Source organism: Selaginella moellendorffii, unplaced genomic scaffold (genome assembly GCF_000143415.4).
Source record: "Selaginella moellendorffii unplaced genomic scaffold, v1.0 SELMOscaffold_14, whole genome shotgun sequence".
Taxonomy (NCBI): domain Eukaryota; kingdom Viridiplantae; phylum Streptophyta; class Lycopodiopsida; order Selaginellales; family Selaginellaceae; genus Selaginella; species Selaginella moellendorffii.
The window spans coordinates 2,038,705-2,055,747 of record NW_003314275.1 but is presented as its reverse complement, the minus strand read 5'-3'; the positions used below and the strand labels follow the sequence as shown (position 1 = coordinate 2,055,747).

The window sequence follows — 17,043 nt, the reverse complement described above, 5'->3', positions numbered from 1 at the left end:
GATGTGATCTTCGGAATGGATTGGTTTAATCGGTTCGTGGTAGCCCTGCATGGACAAGGTAGGAACCTTGTGATACTGGCGAATGCCCAAGGAAGAACATCTAGGGTGGAGGCCCAGGATCTAAAGGTAGGGCAATGCAAGGCCAAAGATTCGTGCCTGAACCTGGTGTCCACAAGAGGACAAGGTGAGAAGTGACAAAAAGACTAGAACGGAAGAAGTACCTTTAGTGATCCAGCAGGTGTTGGACCAATTCCAGGATACCATGCCGGAGGAGCTACCGGCGGGGTTGCCCCCCGCACGACCGATAGAACATAAGATTGAGCTGGTCGAGGGTGCTGAGGCGGTGGTTCGTCCACCCTATCGATTGAACGAAAAAGAACTCGCGGAGCTCAAGCGCCAACTAGAGGAGTTGGTGGACAAAGGGTATGTTAGGTTGAGCAAGTTGTGTATGGGGCGCCGGTGCTATTTGTGAAAAAAAAAGATGGATCTATGCGCATGTGCATAGACTACCGGTTGCTCAACAAGTATACCAAGAAGAACAAATACCCTTTGCCAAGGATTGAGGACCTGTTCGATAGGTTGGAAAAGGCAAAATACTTCTCGAGGATTGACCTAAGGTCAGGATACTACCAGATCAGGGTAGCTGAGGAAGATGTCGAGAAGACAACTTGTCGAACGAGGTATGGGAGCTTTGAGTTTCTGGTGATGCCCTTTGGGTTGTGCAATGCGCCGGCAATGTTTTCGGCGTTGATGAACCACATCTTTGTACCCTATCTGGATCACTTCGTGGTCGTCTATATCAACGACATCCTGATCTATAGCGAGATGCTAAAGGAGCATGCCGAACACTTGGTGAAGGTGTTTGAGAAACTAAGGGAACACAAACTGTATGCTAAAGAGAGCAAATGTGACTTTGCTCAACAAGAGGTAAAGTTTCTCGGGCATGTGGTGGGCTAGGACGGGCTCAAGGTGGACCCGGAGAAGGTCCAAGCGATCCAGGAATGGGAGCGACCATCGAATGTACATGAGTTGAGGGCATTCTTGGGGCTATGCAACTACTACCAAAATTTATCAGACACTATTCGAGAGTAACCTTGCCCTTAACGGACCAAACAGGAAAAGGGAAGATGGTATGGACAGCTGAATGCGAAGCGGCATTCGTCCACCTCAAAAGGAAGTTGAGGAAGGCTCCTGTGTTGGCATTACCAAACTTTGGTAAGGACTTTGAGGTAAAAACGGATGCTTCAGACTTTGCGTTGGGCGCAGTTTTGAAGCAAGACAACCATCCAGTAGCGTTCTTCTCGAAGAAGTTGGACAAGGCTCAACGGAAGTGGCATGCCCACGAGAAGGAATTGTTTGCGGTGGTCAAGGCGCTCAAGGAGTGGCGACACTACCTTGGGAGACACTTCAAGGTTTACACAGACAATGTGGCAATGAAACACTTCTTGTCACAACCCGACCTGAGAGGGAAACAAGGTCGGTGGGCCAATGCCTTGGCCGAGTTTGATTGCGAAATTCTGTACAAACCTGGGAAGAGAAACATCGTAGCGGATGCGCTAAGTCGAAAAGCGAGCTTGAGGTTGGCGATATCCAACGCAACAGCAACCTTCTGGGACGATGTGCGGACAGCATATGAGAACGATGGTCTAGCACAAGAAGTGTTGCTAAGGAATCTAGAGGCACGGGAAGCTCACCAGAGAGGTGAGCTGCCAACGGAAGAGAAAACGGGCTATGCGGAACGCAACGGACTCATCTATTACAAGCAAACAAGGGTGTATGTTCCAGAAGGGGAACTAAGGAAGGTAGCTTTAGAAGAGTGTCATGATGGACCTCTTGCGAGACACGGCAGAGTGCTTAAGACGATGGGCTTACTCAAGAGGAAGTACCATTGGCCAGATATGGCTAAGGACGTCCAAGACTATGTAAAGACATGTCCAACATGTCAGCAGGTCAAAGCCGTGACTAAGGCTAGTGGGGGCTTGTTGCAAAACATCCCAATTCCAGATTGTCCGTGGAAATGTCTTACGATAGACTTCATCATGGGACTTCCCCCAAACGAGGGGTTTGATGCGATATTCGTGGTGGTGGACCAATTTTCGAAAATGGCATATTTCATACCCACCATAACGGAAGTGGATGCGGAAGGTGTGGCGAAATTGTTCTTCGAACAAGTGGTTCGAGTGCGGGGACGGCCGGAAGAGATCATCTCAAATCGAGATAAGATCTTCATTAGTAGGTTCTGAAGGACCCTCCTGGAACAGTATTGCACCAAGTTGAAATTCAGCACAGCCTATCACCCACAGACAGGTATGGGGTATTAAGTCAAGTTTGGTGGCACTAACACTTCTTGACAAACGGACAAATGGAAAGGGTGAATAGGCAGCTGGAGGATTATTTACGATGCTATGTCTCGGGAGACCAGACCGATTGGGTAAGTCATTTGGGACTTGCGGAAATGTGTTACAACAACTCACCACATTCGAGTATCGGGGTGAGTCCATGGGAAGTCATCAATGGGCGAGCTATTGAAGGTCCTGTGGAACTCGGCGTGGCCGAGTATCATGGAGAGCTACCCGTAGTGGAGGCATTCACAGCGGAAAGACTCAACATTTGGAATCTCGTGAGGGATTCCTTGGAACGGGCGCAACAAAGGCAAACCAAGTACGCAAACCAGAAGCGCCGGGACGTAGAGTTCCAAGCTGGGGAGAAGGTGTGGCTGAACACCAAGAACTTCAGGCTACCAAGTGGGATCAGCTGAAAGTTGACCCAAAAGTAAAAATGCATGTATTCCTGTAAATGAATTGATCTTGAGTTCCTTAAGCAGGTTCGCGGGGCCTTATGAGATTGAGGCTCGAATCGGTAAAGTGGCTTACTGTCTCCGACTTCCTCGAGAGATGGGGAAGATGCATCCTGTGTTCCACATGAACTTACTCAAGCCGTATTTTGAGGATCCACTTCGCAAGGACCAAGTAAGACCTTTACCTGAGGTTATCCAAGGGGAAGAGGAATACAAAGTGGAGGCCATCCTCAATGCGCGCAAGAGCAAGCGACAAGGACGCGAGGTGAGAGAGTTCCATGTGAAGTGGAAAGGATTTCCACACTGCGAAGCAACATGGGAACCGGAGGAAAACCTAGCGAACGCGCGAGATCTAGTGGAGGAATTTCTGCAAGGCAGAACTCTATGTACTTATGCAAAGTTCAATTAAAAGTATCAATTTGAGAAGTTGAGCAATGGCATATGTTGGGACCCGAAGGCGCGCCAAAGGTAAGCTAATTAGCATGGGTTAGCTAGGTCGACCAGGCGTAGGGAGCTACGCCCGACTCCTTGTGGGGATGTCGAATCCGTAGACGTATTTTATGAAAGTTGGGTTCAAGTCCCAACCCCCTAGTAAAGCAAGGTTGGGTTCAAGTCCCGACCCCATACTAGGGCGTGGTGAGGTGAGGAGTATAGGGACACCTATATTCCGTTGTCATGGGCTCTTGGCCAGGGAGGCTAACTTAGGCACACCGCTAAATGGGGGGATGCCCCCGGAGACATGGTCAACAAGTTGTAGGGTAAAAAAGAGACATTCGATGTGGGCATCGAACTTCTTCTATGGGTGGTGGAGTTGTAAGGAACCAACTCGCCGAGGTGTCGTAAGCTAAAGGAACCCCGAAAGCATGACCAAAATGACAAAGAGTTCATCAGATGGGACCAAGTCGAAGATCGAGTCCAAGACCGACTCGGAGACCGAGTTCGAGATAGAGTCCGGAATTGAGTCCGAGGCCGACTCGGGGACCGAGTTCGAGACCGAGTTCGAGATGGAGTCCGAGATCCAAAATGGGGTCCGAGACCGAGTCCGAGGTCGAGTCCGAGGTCAGGTCTGAGATCGGGTCCGAGATCAAGTCTGAGATCGAGTCCGAGACCGAATCCGAAGTCGGATTCGAAATCGAGTCCGAGATCGAGCCAGAGACTAAGTCCAAATATTAATACGGGTCAAGGGGTGAAATCCCAAAGCATGCGTCTCCCGAGGGGGGCTGCAGGGGGTTCCAAAAGCATAGTAGGGATAGTGAGGTCTAGGAACCAGTTGAGGTTGAGACTGGGACCGAGGGGCCTTGGGTGGGAGTGAGTATGGACTTGGTTGGTGCCGGAGGGGCCATCCAAGGAAGTGCTTAAGAGCAGCTCCCACTCCCGAAAGGGAAACTGATTGCAGTGCTCCCGGCTCATGTGGAGTGGTGCCCCACTTGAGTACCATGCGGCTCATTGGTCCTCGCCCTTCCTAGGGGCTTGGACCTTCCCTTCGGGATGGAAGTGGGGGGGTAAAGGTACCCATGCCGGGCCGTTAGGCCACGGTGTTTCGCCCCGACGTCCCGAAGCAAGTGCTGCACCCAAGGCTTGGGATTTAGAGGGTCCCATGATCAAATCTTGTTGTACCAAGGGGTGTTAGGAACCGGGAGGCTTGGTGTGCTTGGCTGCTTGTGCCTGCGGGGAGTGTAGCCAAACCTTAAATCCAGTCTAACCCGGGGAGGGGGATTATGAGAGATTTGGGAATCCGTAGATGGATGGCTAACACTCCGTTGCTCGTGCAGTGAGTAGCTGAAACCAAGTAGGACCAAGTAGGAGCTGGTACAATAGGCGAGAACCTTGGCAAGGGAACTTAGCACAAGCCAAGGCAGCGTTGGTCGGATAGACGAGGTAAGCTAGCAAATTGGAAAGGAAAAATTTGTGGCTTACACCTTTTTATTTCATCAAGAGATGGAAACGAGCAGTGTGACTAGTTGGGACCAAATCAAGATCACAAAAGCAAACCCAGTTGTACGCAATTGTGAATCAAGGTTTTTCATGAATGTATTTCATTAAAGTTTCATCAAAGTCTATGGTCCCATTAATGACCATACCGTCCTTGATATTTCTTTCAGCTGAAGGTTTGTAGGTTGAAGAAACAGGCATGACATGAAGATGGCTAATAACTTTCTGTTGTTCCTGGGCCGGATGACATGCACGGTCGCAGCTATCATTTACTTCTTTTCACTTTCGTAGTGGTCCGACAGTGGACTTGACCACCAGCCGAGGCGAGCAAGAGTGGCCCAGTTGCATGGAAGCTTAACATCACAGTTTCGCTTTAACCGTTGCTTAAAATAAAATGTGAGAAAGTGGAGTCTTACTTCAGAATAAGATCGAGCCGAGCAGCATGACCGTCGTTGGGACCACGTGATTGTCATCCAAAGACGACGTGATTGGCAGCGATTCCACAAGTGTTGCTGCTAGCGAGATGAATGTGACACGAGCTAGAGTATCGAGCGGATCCAAGGCATAAACTCCCAGATACGTGAAGTAATAGATCGACCTGAAACAATGGAAGAGTCACTCAAGGCCAAGCTTTTGTTTCGAAAAACACTCACGCGAAAGAGAGCGCTGTTCCACAGACGAACATTGCTGTGCTTCTGGCCCAGCTTTTTTTCTCATTGTATGGAAGCTTTTCACGCCCAAACTTCCTGCCTATTATGTCAGCAATCCCTGTAGCGCGAGAATCAGGCGAAGAAAGCTTTTGGATGGATTTACTTACCGTCACCGTCACACATCACAGACAGAGCTATCATTCCAACAGGAGAGTCAAGCCAGAAGCACACTGTGCTTATGAAGAGCACCGCTACATAGTATAAAGGACCTTGTAAAAGCTCTCTATAAAAACAGAACAAGTAAAGATGAGCAAGAGAATAAAATTGCCCGAAGGTGATGAATTGCTTGCTTGTGGAAGATGTTTGCCAAGTGAGTGGAGTATCATTTAAACAACACCAGAACACGCATGTGGAAGGTAAAGAACAAAGATGGAAGCCCGAAGGTGATGGCAAATCCTGTTCCAGAGGTCCGTGTCAGCGTTGGACATCTTTTTACAGAATATGCTGATGGAATATTTAAAGTTTAGATGCGACAACAACGGGATTTGTCACAGGATCGGGGCCGCGATACATCTCCGGTTGGATCTCTTCTTCTGTGTCTTCGACAGGGATAGAAAATGGCATGGCGATCGAAAGACTTCTCACGGTGGATGTCAAGGTGGACGATAACAGGAAAGCTTACGAGGCTTTCATGTTTCCTTTGCGACATAAGGTATACAAAGTTGTGGAGCCCGACAACAAAGCAAAGGCTGTCTGGGCAGGACAAAAGCCGGAAACCTACAGGGATCAAGGTGAGCTCTTACGTTTTTCTCACCAGTGGCTAATCTCTTTTTCATCTTTTTCTTTTTCCTGTGACTTTAGAAGACACGTTCCTTCTGATGATCAAAGCTTGAGTCAGGCCCATTCAAAGGCGATCAATTTCCTCAGTGACGAAATAGTGTTTGCGTGTTGGTGTGTTTGTCAATGGGATTTTATTGTGGTGTTCTATGCCATATCGAGGTTAGATCTGGAGAAAATTCAGCCAAAGCTGTAGCAAGGAATCCTTCCTTTTTCTAAGAATCAAAGACAAATTGACAATATTTCCGGGCAATCGCTGAAGTCTTCTTTGTGTGTTTTTGTTGACAAGCTGCCAACTTTTTGGCTTGTTCAACTGTGCTTAGTGCAGCCTTATATCATCTCTAAGGAAATGGCCATGGGTTTAGGACGTGTTGATCTTTTCTCGCAATTGACCCGATCTCCTCTTTTTCTCTCAAGAATGCTTTAAAAGCTCGAGCTCCAAGCACACAAAAGGGCAGAAAAAAGGAAAGAAGAGACGGGAACGACAACTTGAGGGGTTTGGAGCTGGCTTGAATAGATTGGAAAGAAGGAAATCCAAGGGATTTTGATAGGTAGACAAGAGAGAAGCATTGAAGTGGTCTTCGACTTTGGCAATTTAGCTTAGCAGTGGCTAAACTGTAGAATCCAGCTATAAAAACCGCCACAAAGTTCGAACGTGAGCAGCAAGGCATCTCGCAGAGTGTTCTTCGGTGTTGCGGCAAAGTCTCAGCAAAGTTTCAAGAAAAAATCTCGATCCATTTTCTCTCTTTTTGCAAGTATGAAGAAGGTGACACTCTCAACTTGTGGGAGCTGCAAGGGAAAGACTGATGCGCTTAAGAAGATCAAAGGTATGTACAAACTTTGGATTGGAAATTCGAGAGCTGATCTCGTGGATTTTTCTGTTTTTGAACAACAGGGGTTGATAAGGTGGAATCGGAGACGTCAGGCCTGGTAGTGATCGGCAAATTTGATGTGGACGACGTGGTCAAGGCGATGAATTGCCACCACAGTGTTCTTCGTTCCATCGAGAACAATTACGAGCCCCCAAAGAAGAAGGAAGAGAAGAAGGAAGAGAAGAAGGAGGGCGGTAGCGTTTTGTATGTTTACGCCCACAACTACAATCACTACAATTGCAAGTGCTAATTTGTTCTTCCAATTGCAAGGGATGGATGGATCTGCAAGAACAAGGGTGTGTATGAAATAATTTCAAGAGTTTCAGATCTAGAAACTCTTTCTTTCTTTTTTTTGTGAAAGTGTTCTGCATGAAACTGGTGCCCTGAGGCTTCTGGCCCCATGAAGAGCATTCAAATTGGCTCCAGAGAAGAACGAGATCTCTTGGAATGTGATGATCACGCTTTGCATCCGCAGTGGAAAGAATCTGCTAAAACACTATGGCCAAATTCATCCTCGGTCTCGCAGAACGTTCGATGGGATGCTCCAGCGAGATGCCTCGACGTGGAATTCGATCGTGGAAGTAAGGTTTCCAAAAGTTAGATGCAAAAGACTTTGCATAGCACAAATGCCAGTGCACGTCGCCGTAGTCAAGGCTATACTTCTAGATTCCGTGACAGAAAGAATCTCAGAGCGAGGGAGAGAGAGAGAGAGAGAGAACAAAGGGCCCAAGATAAGAACAACCTTTTGTTCAATGTCTATATCACCTTGCGGGATTTCATGGGAGATTCGGCGCCAAAAAGTTACAACATAAAAAAAAAGGTAAAGTCTTTTTGGAAACGCAGGGGTGGTGAAGTGGAGAGAGGAGAAGAAGGAACAGTCTCTGATCATGAAGTTCGTCTCTTCGCTTTCCCACGGTGCCACGCAATGTGTTGGAATAGTGGCAACGACCACTTTGAGTAGGGAATCACCCATGCCCGAAGGCTTGCTGCTGTATGATTTGCTGCTGGGTTCAAACGCGACAACCTTTTGCAGGCTTTGATGAATCGGTCTCTCATAAGAAGAATAGACAGTTAAAGTTGCAACACCGCGGATCTAGACGTGTGGAATTTTCTTCTCTTTGACTATTCGCTGAAATCGCGGTGACGCGTCGTCCTACGAAGACTATACCGTAGAATCAAGCTATAAAAACCGCAAACGTTAGCAGCAAGGCATCTCGCAGCGTATTTCTTGATTTTCTGGCAAGCTTCAAGCAAACATCTTGAGCGAGCAACTAGTTTTCTCGATCCAGTTTCCTTTCCTTGTAAGCATGAAGAAGGCGACACTCTCAACTTGTGAAAGCTGCAAGGGGAAGACTGACGCGCTCAAGAAGATCAAAGGTATAGCACAATCTTTGCATTGGATCGCGGCCCTGATTCCATGAAATCTCTGGTGCGGTTTTCCCAATAGGGGTCGATAAGGTGGAATCGGAGTCGTCAGGCCTGGTGGTGATTGGAAAATTTGATGTGGACGACGTGCTAAAGGCGATGGATTGCCCTCACAGTGTCCTTCGTTCCATCGAGAACAATTACGAGCCCCCCAAAAAGAAGGAAGACAAGAAGGAAGAAGGCTCTAGCGTTATATATGTGTACACCCACACCTACAACCAGTACTGGAAGTGAGTTAAATAGTGTTTGTGTGTAAAAATAGATTTTCTCTTCTACCTCAAATTCTTGAATGTGGAATTCATGGGAGGTGAAGCAATTTCTAAAGTTGATGTCTCAATCAAGGGCATTAATTTTTCTCGGCTCAGAGTTCAAAAGTGAATCTAAAACATTGATGCCACAGAAAGAAAGAAGATGCACCGGTGCATTTGACTGTAAAGGAATGTGGTTCGTTCTTAACCTTGAACTTTGAGGAGATTAATTCTCTTCCTAAGAGTTTGAAAATGAACGTGCGTCATCACATTTTAAAGAGTGGAACTCTGAAAAAAACCATTTGTTTTATTCCTCTCAACAGGAGGAGACTTGAACGAAGTCACTTTTCAATTGCAGGATAAAAATGATGTTTTGATGAAGTGAGTTCAAAATAGAACTTTACTAGAGCTGAGAGCCACAGTATCAGACTCGATTTGATTTGTTTAGAAGAATGTATAATGCTATTCAAGCTTCAAAGTTTAGAAAAATGTTCCGTGAACGTACACTGACCTTTCAATCTTACCATGGATTTAAGCGATCAATGTAAGCTTCTTTGGTCTCCCAGCTGGAATGGATTTGACAAAGTTGATGGCCAGTCGCGATTGTGGGGGTAAAAGTTTAAGTCAAGGACGCTTCTTTGGTCTCCCAGCATGGGTTTTGTCAGCGATTTCAAAAAGCTGCAACTCATCAAATGACGTCAAATGTGAGGCACGAGAAAGGGAAGCCCATGTGAAAGTCCAGTGTACGCTCTGAAAACTTTCTATACAATGCAAGAGAGAAGCTTTGAAATGGTCTTCGACTTTGGCAATTTAGCGGTGGCTAAACTGTAGAATCCAGCTATAAAAACCGCCACAAAGTTCGACCGTGAGCAGCAAGGCATCTCGCAGCGTGTTCTTCGGAGTTGCAAAGTCTCAGCAAAGGTTCAAAAAAAAATCTCGATCCATTTTTCCTCCTTTTGCAAGCATGAAGAAGGTGACACTCTCAACTTGTGGGAGCTGCGAGGGAAAGACTGATGTGCTTAAGAAGATCAAAGGTATGTACAAACTTGGATTGGACATTTGAAAGCTGATATCGTTTCTTGTTTTTGAACAACAGGGGTTGATAAGGTGGAATGGGAGTCGTCAGGCCTGGTAGTGATCGGCAAATTTGATGTGGACGACGTGGTCAAGGCGATGGATTGCCACCACAGCATTCTTCGTTCTGTCGAGAACGATTATGAGCCCCCAAAGAAGGACAAGGAGAAGAAGGGCGGTGGTTCTAGCGTTGTATATGTTTACACCCACACCTACAATCACTACAATTGCAAGTGCTAAAACACTGCATAGTTATTTGTTCTTCCACTTGCAAGGGATGGATGGATCTGCAAGAACAAGGGAGGTGGCGCGTGTCTGGCGCAACTTCAGGAGCTTCTGATCTAGAAGAGCATAGCACCAAGTTCTTAGGGGTTCTTATTTCGCACGCACACTTTATACTTTAGTTTAAAATTTAACCCTCAGTTTAACATAAGGGTTTAAGGATATTTTCTAGCGAAATTGTCAGAGCATTAAATTTTCAAAACTTGAATATTTTTTGATTAAACTGATGAATAATGCCGGTGCTCAGCCGTAGTCAAGGATATACTTCTCAATGGAGAGCCAGAAGAATCGGATTCCACTTCACCACCCCTGCGTTTCCATAAAGTTAATCGATCAGTGTGGAGTTCTAGAATAGTAAACTAGCAGAGTTTTTTCCTACCTTACCTTTTTTATGTTGTAAAAAACAACCATCGATTAACTGGTCCGAACTCACGGGAAACAACTTTTTGGGGCCGAAACTTTCACGAAATTGTTCCCGCAAGGACAATAATGAGAGAAGAGAAGAAGGAACATCATGAAGTTCATCCCACGGTGCCACGCGATGTGTGGAATAGTGGCAACGACCACTTCTAGTAGGGAATCACCCATTTGCTGCTGTATGATTTGCTGCTCAACTTGAGTTCTAGGCTCAAACGCGACAATCTTTTGCGGCTTTGATGAATCGGTCTCCCAGCTAGTTGGAATGTCCTCTTCATAAGAAGAATAGACTGTTAAAGTTGCAACAACGCGGATCTAGACAGTGTGGAATTTTCTTCTGCATTGTGGTCGTCTTTGACTATTCGCTGAAATCGCGAGGAATTTGGTGGTGACGCGTGGTCCTACAAAGACTGTACCGTAGAATCAAGCTATAAAAACCGCAAACGTTAGCAGCAAGGCATCTCGCAGCGTATTTCTCGGTTTTCTGAGCAAACATCTTGAGCAAGCAAGTAGTAATCTCGATCCATTTTCCTTTCCTTGCAAGCATGAAGAAGGCGACACTCTCAACTTGTGAAAGCTGCAAGGGGAAGACCGACGCGCTCAAGAAGATCAAAGGTATAGCACAATCTTTGCATTGGATCGCGGCCCTGATTCCATGAAATCTCTGAACAGGGGTCGATAAAGTGGAGTCGGAGTCGTCAGGCCTGGTGGTGATTGGAAAATTTGATGTGGACGACGTGCTAAAGGCGATGGATTGCCACCACAGTGTCCTTCGTTCCATCGAGAACAATTACGAGCCCCCCAAAAAGAAGGAAGACAAGAAGGAGGAAGGTTCTAGCGTTATATATGTGTACACCCACACCTACAACCAGTACTGGAAGTGAGTTAAAATAGTGTTTGTGTATAGAAGTAGTTTTTCTCTTCCACTTCAAATACTTGAATTCATGGGAGGTGAAGCAATTTCGAAAGCTTGAAACCGACGCGGTTCAGAGATTAAAAGCGAATCTAAAATATTGATCCCGCAGAAAGAAGAAAGAAAACACACCGGAGACTCTATGGTGGCTCTCAGCTCTAGTAAAGTTCTCACTTCGTCAAAACATCATTTTTATCCTAAAAGTGATCCTCCTCCTGTTTAGAGAAATAAATGGTTTATTTTCTGAGGAGTTGCAAGTGAGTTTCAGGCTATGCGATTGGAATTGTTTAGAAGATTATATAATGCTATTCAAGCTTCAAACTTTAAAAAAATGGTCCGTGAATCTCCCGGCTCGAATGGACTTTTTCTTCCAGCGATTTCAGAAAGGGAGCACGAGGGTGTCAAGTTGCAACACCAAAACAAATCCATGATGGCACGAGATTTAGACGCGTCGATAAAACTGTGATCCGTGTGGAAATTTTCTTTCAGGTGAAATGGCTTCCGCCAGAAACGGGCCTCGTAATTTGAACTAGCGAGGAATTTGGAAGTAGACGCGTCGTCTTACGGACTCGTTAGGCCTGATTGGAAACTTTGATGTGGACGACGTGGTCAATGCAATGGATTGCCACCATAGAGTTCTTCACTCCATCGAGAAAGATTACAAGGAAGAGGGCGGTGGTTCTGTTCTAAGCAAAAGTTTCAAGAGTTTCGTGAGGGATTATTGGATTTTCAACAGATTAAGTGCTCAGGTGTGAATAACTGATAAGATCTACAATGCTTCAGCTGTTGCAGGTCGTACTACCGTAGATTCGCACATGTATGTATACCTCTAGATTACGTGACAAGGTGGGACGAACCAACAGAGAAAAAACAGAAAACAAATGGAGCCAAGGGCAAGAACAACTTTTTGTTTCGACGTCGAACTGTTTTTGCCGTGTTCTGAGATCATCATCTGATGCAGAAGGTGACATTGTCTACTTGCGAAAAAAAAAACAGAGATAGATAGATAGATATAGTCTATAGACATTTGGGCTTGGGACCTACTCCGGAGAGCCATGCAAATGCTTATGCATGTAAGATCCTAAGAGAGGAAAACAAGATCTGGTTGTGCAAATCAATTTCAATCTTCTTTAGAAATGAGATTTCATCTTTTTTAAGGAACTACGAGTGAAATCTTCTTTTGCATTGCGAAAGCCTGGTGAAATGGTCTTCCCCCAGACGCGGGCCTCGTGTTTTGAAGTAGCGAGGAATTTGGTAGTAGACGCGTCGTCCTACGATGGCTTAACGTAGAATCCAGCTATAAAATCAGTTCGAAGACGAGCAAGCGCGATAGCAGCTCGGCTAATTTTCCCTAGGAGAGAGCAAGTTTCAAGGAAAAATCTCCCGGTTGGATCTATTTTTCTTTTTTTGAAAGCATGAAGAAGGTCACACTCTCTACTTGTTGGAGCTGCGAGGGAAAGATCAACGCCCTCAAAAAGATCAAACGTATAATCTTTGGATTGGATCTGGAGACCATGAATCTGGTGTGGTTTTTTCGACAGGAGTTGATAAGGTGGAATCGGAGTCGTCAGGCCTGGTTGTGATCGGCAAATTTGATGTGGACGACGTGGTCAAGGCGGTGGATTGCCACCACAGCGTTCTTCGTTCCATCGAGAACGATTACGAGCCCCCAAAGAAGAAGGACGAGAAGAAGGAGGGCGGTGGTTCTAGCGTTGTATACGTTTACACCCACACCTACAATTACTACAGCAAGTGAGCTAAAACACTGCACAGTCCACTGTTAAGGAGCGCCAAATTGTGATTTTGGGCAATTGGGATGGATCAAGAGCGAAGAAACCGTTTCAAGAGTTTCGTGAAGGATTGATTAAATCTGGAGAAGCTCAAAATAATATTCCCGCGTTGATAATTTTTTTGTGCAAATGCCGGTAGATTTCGGGAACTTTTGCGGGTAGTTTTTACCTCTCGAGAATAAGGACCAACTTTTTGTAACGACCTCAAGCTGCTTTTTTGGCCGCCAAAAGTGTGCCATTTTTCGTATGGATGTGAACTTCTACACTGTCGGTCGACGCTGGGAGAAAACACGCCGAAGTAACTACAGGAAGAAGAAAGAGAAAGAGAAAGCGAGCGTATCGTGTCCCGACGCGTTTTGTTGTTGCGATGGTGTAAGATTTTCGTGCTTAAATAGGGTAGTCGAGTTCTAAAGAGAGATCAAGCAAGTGTGTTTTTCCCGAGTGAAGAAAAGAAGGAAGCAAGGATTCTGATTTGAGATCGAAGCTCGTTTTTCCACAAGCAAGCAATTCATCTTCCACATGCGGGTTCTGGTGTTGTTTAAATGATACTCCACTCACTTGGCATCGCCATCTCTACTCATCGACTTCACCACCCCTTCGTTTGTTCCTAAACCGAGGCCGAGGATTAGAAGACGCACAGCGTTGGCCAGTGGAACTAGCGAACAAATGTAGCGGGACGCCGACGAAGAGCTGTAAACAAACCGGTTTGAGAACCGAAAAACTTTGATGCGCTCTCGAGAAAGAAAAGGATTTTCTTTCGTTGATACCTGAAGATGGGCCACGAAAGCATGAAGAGTGGACCCATTGTCATATGGACGAGCTTGCGAGAAAGCTTCTGCGCTGAAAGAAAGAGACAATTAGAACAGAGGAGGAGGAAGCAAACAAATAGATGAAAGAAACGACGTCTTGTTCTTTACCTGGTCTAGGACATTGAATCTAGTGAGTAGCTCGAAGCCTTGGACCCAGAGATAAGCTCCAGCCACCACCGCTCCTACCACCCCGAAATCCTGCTGGAATTCTTGGATAGCGCTCATGGCGGCAACGCGCAATCCCTTCTTCGTGCTGCTCGTAGATCGTCCCCTGCCCCATTTTTTGCGGGAGAAACTCTCCATGCCGGTTTGTTCGCAAGGAGCATGCATAGCGCGCCGGATCGATTGCACGCCTGCATTTGAAACTGGAAATCGGCCGATGGGGAAAGAAGCGACGCCGGCATTTCTGCTCGCCTTACCGCGCCATTGATCTCTTTCAGAACCGGGAAGAACCCTAAACCCCACAAAATTGGGGAAATTTGGAGCTGCCTTGGGCTGATTTGTCTTGCATTGATCGACCGATCCACCGATAGACAGAGAGTGTCCAGTACTTCTTCGGTTACCTATGACAACAGCCTCCGGCTCGGCGATTTCCGGCGGAACTTCCGTGTGGAGATCAAATATCTGACGGAGGGCGATCTATAGGATTGGAATCGATGCCGCACTTGCGAATGCCTTTAGGAGGATTTTGATCGCGGAAGGTCGCTACTTTCTTTCTTTTTCTGTCTGAAGGACTATTTTTTCTTCGTAGTCGCAAAGATAACACGTCGGTGATTCAAGATGAGTGCTGCGCTCATCGACTCGTATCACTAAAGACCAAGCTTTTCGTGTTTCAAGAGCTCTTCCAGAGATGAGCATTGTTGTGCTTCTGGCCAAGTTAAACATTCTCGTTCATGTTTAATTTACACCTCATAAAATGTGACAAAATGCACATTGGTATGCATTGTCAAAACACGTGTGAACTAATAAATAGTTTTAGTATTTCGTCCTTAAGAGCATTCCGGATCTAACAAAGATCAAAGATATCACTTAAAACTAACGTGAGAACACGACCTAGACCATCTCAGAGCAATCTCACAATGCATAAGCTTGTGTGTGCCTTGTTAGTGCTTGTAATCAACACATTCCTACTCGTGGTAAGATCGCAATTCTTCTGTGACCAAAGAACTTGATTTGGCTTCTTGTAGAGTTGTGATTCATCATGTGGAGGCTTTTTGAAAACCTGTACACCCATCTCTTATAGGGAAAATGTGCTGAAAGCAAGTTGCCAAATGGTCAATGGCTCTAAGCACGAGTCAAGTTTGAGCACAAACGAGTGCCGTGGAGTGGTCAAATGTACGCTCCAGCAGCCTGGATCAAGCCAATCAGCTCCAACCTTCTATTGCGGCGGTAACAACGTCCTCGTCAATATGGAGGAATATGCGGAAAACAACGACGGAAACATGGTGTGTTGCAGGAAAAGTACTCAGTCTGGCACCTGCGGTGGATTTCTCAACAGTTGCACTCCTGCTTCGTATGAATTGGACACCGGGCTGCTGAAGGCTCGGTGCTTGAAAATGGACACTACATTGAATGGCGATGCTTCCCTGGATGTTCCAAAGTGTACCTCAGATCCCTATGTTGTCTGCTATTTTGTGGAAGGCGAGCTGAAGTGCAACTATAGCACCGAAGAGGCCGTGCAATTGACCACTCTGGCAACCAACAATGATGGAAATATAACATGTTGCACTTAGTACCAGTTTATGCAGAAGGAAGATAATAAAGACATTCAGTACAATAAAGGTCTTTGGAAAAGCTTGTTGGTCTCGAGACTTTGGACATACGCTCCTAGAGCAGGAGCTTGAGAAAGCTTGTAAACGTTTTAATTCCCATTTGGATTTTATGGCGTCTCAATTTAGATAGAGCCATACAATAAAGGTCTTTGATCTCTAGAGCTATTCTTGGCTTTTACATAAAATTTGCAAATTTACACATTTCATACTTCTATGAGACAGATGGCAGACTAGAAGCACCTTGTCTTTTCATCACTTTGGACATATGCTCTGAGAGCAGAAGCTCGAGAAAGCTTGTAAACGTTTTTAATTCCCATTTGGATTTTATGGCATCTCAATTTAGATAGAGCCAAGCATGGTTGGATCAAAGACGTGATTGGCAGTGATTCCAAAGTGTTGCTGCTAAGAGATAAGGTAATTCCTTCTATATAGGTGAAGTAATAGATTGACCTGGAACGCTAGACTTTCAAGAAAAAAGAGTTATAACAATGTTGTACCTCAGATTTACACATAGGGCAAGAATTTCATAATTTTTTTTGGTATGATTAGGAAAAAAGAGAACAATAATGCACATCAAATAAAATACATTGGTTATCACATCTTCATGTTACAAACTAAGACACAGTATTTCGTCCTTTAGTGTGCATTCCAGATGCCATAAAGCAAAGTTTCAACCTCCGTGGATTGGCCCTTATCAAGTCCTTGGGAGCGCAGGGACAAACTCCTTCTAGCTTGCAGAGCTTCGGGTTCAAAACCGGTTTAGAGTGTCTTTTCTACCCTAGTTCTACCAGTTTGGCGACTCTCACTGGGAAAAATGCGTCCCTTGCAAAAAATAAATATGCTGGAAAGGAGAAACCGGAAGACTTCTCAACCAAAAGAGGCTGACAAAGAATGTTCTGAGACAGATTTCAAGGCGAAGCTCCAAGGCAAAGATGAATAGAAAACAAATTCACAAAAACACAGAAAGATGGAAAAGTCCCAAGACATCCAGACACAGGTAATAGCCTGTCAAAAAGGATAAGTTGTCTGGCCGAAAGGACTGAACAAGGCAGCCAACTGTCAGCTTGAACCAACCCCTTCTCTTGGACCAAGCGGCTTGGCCTTCTTTCAACGTCGGTAAGGCAGCCAAAACAAGTATCAAAGACGTCAAGGAAACACAAAGATACATATAAACAAGAGCCATATGAGGCAGGCTGAAAGCAACAAGAATGCATAGCAATTTGAT

General features: G+C 45.6%; 1 protein-coding gene across 1 annotated transcript; it reads right to left on the bottom strand.

The window, feature by feature from the left end:
* Nucleotides 1–5,095: 5,095 nt before the first annotated feature.
* LOC9632648 (probable phytol kinase 1, chloroplastic) lies at nucleotides 5,096–15,280 on the bottom strand. The gene is made up of 6 exons (XM_002970300.2): nucleotides 15,269–15,280; nucleotides 14,155–14,685; nucleotides 14,005–14,072; nucleotides 13,796–13,927; nucleotides 5,561–5,662; nucleotides 5,096–5,327 (listed from the first exon to the last, which is right to left on the bottom strand). Exons 1-6 carry the CDS (start codon nucleotides 15,278–15,280, stop codon nucleotides 5,147–5,149), a joined length of 1,026 nt encoding a protein of 341 aa, XP_002970346.2. The 3' UTR covers nucleotides 5,096–5,146.
* Nucleotides 15,281–17,043: the final 1,763 nt, after the last annotated feature.

What these genes read in the sequence shown, in the direction of transcription:
- LOC9632648 (XM_002970300.2), bottom strand. An exon ending in CTTTCGTGGCCCATCTTCAG is followed by an intron (nt 13,928 to 14,004) that starts GTATCAACGAAA and finishes GTTTGTTTACAG; the next exon opens with CTCTTCGTCGGCGTCCCGCT. An exon ending in AGTAGAGATGGCGATGCCAA is followed by an intron (nt 5,663 to 13,795) that starts GTGAGTGGAGTA and finishes CTGTTTTTATAG; the next exon opens with AGAGCTTTTACAAGGTCCTT.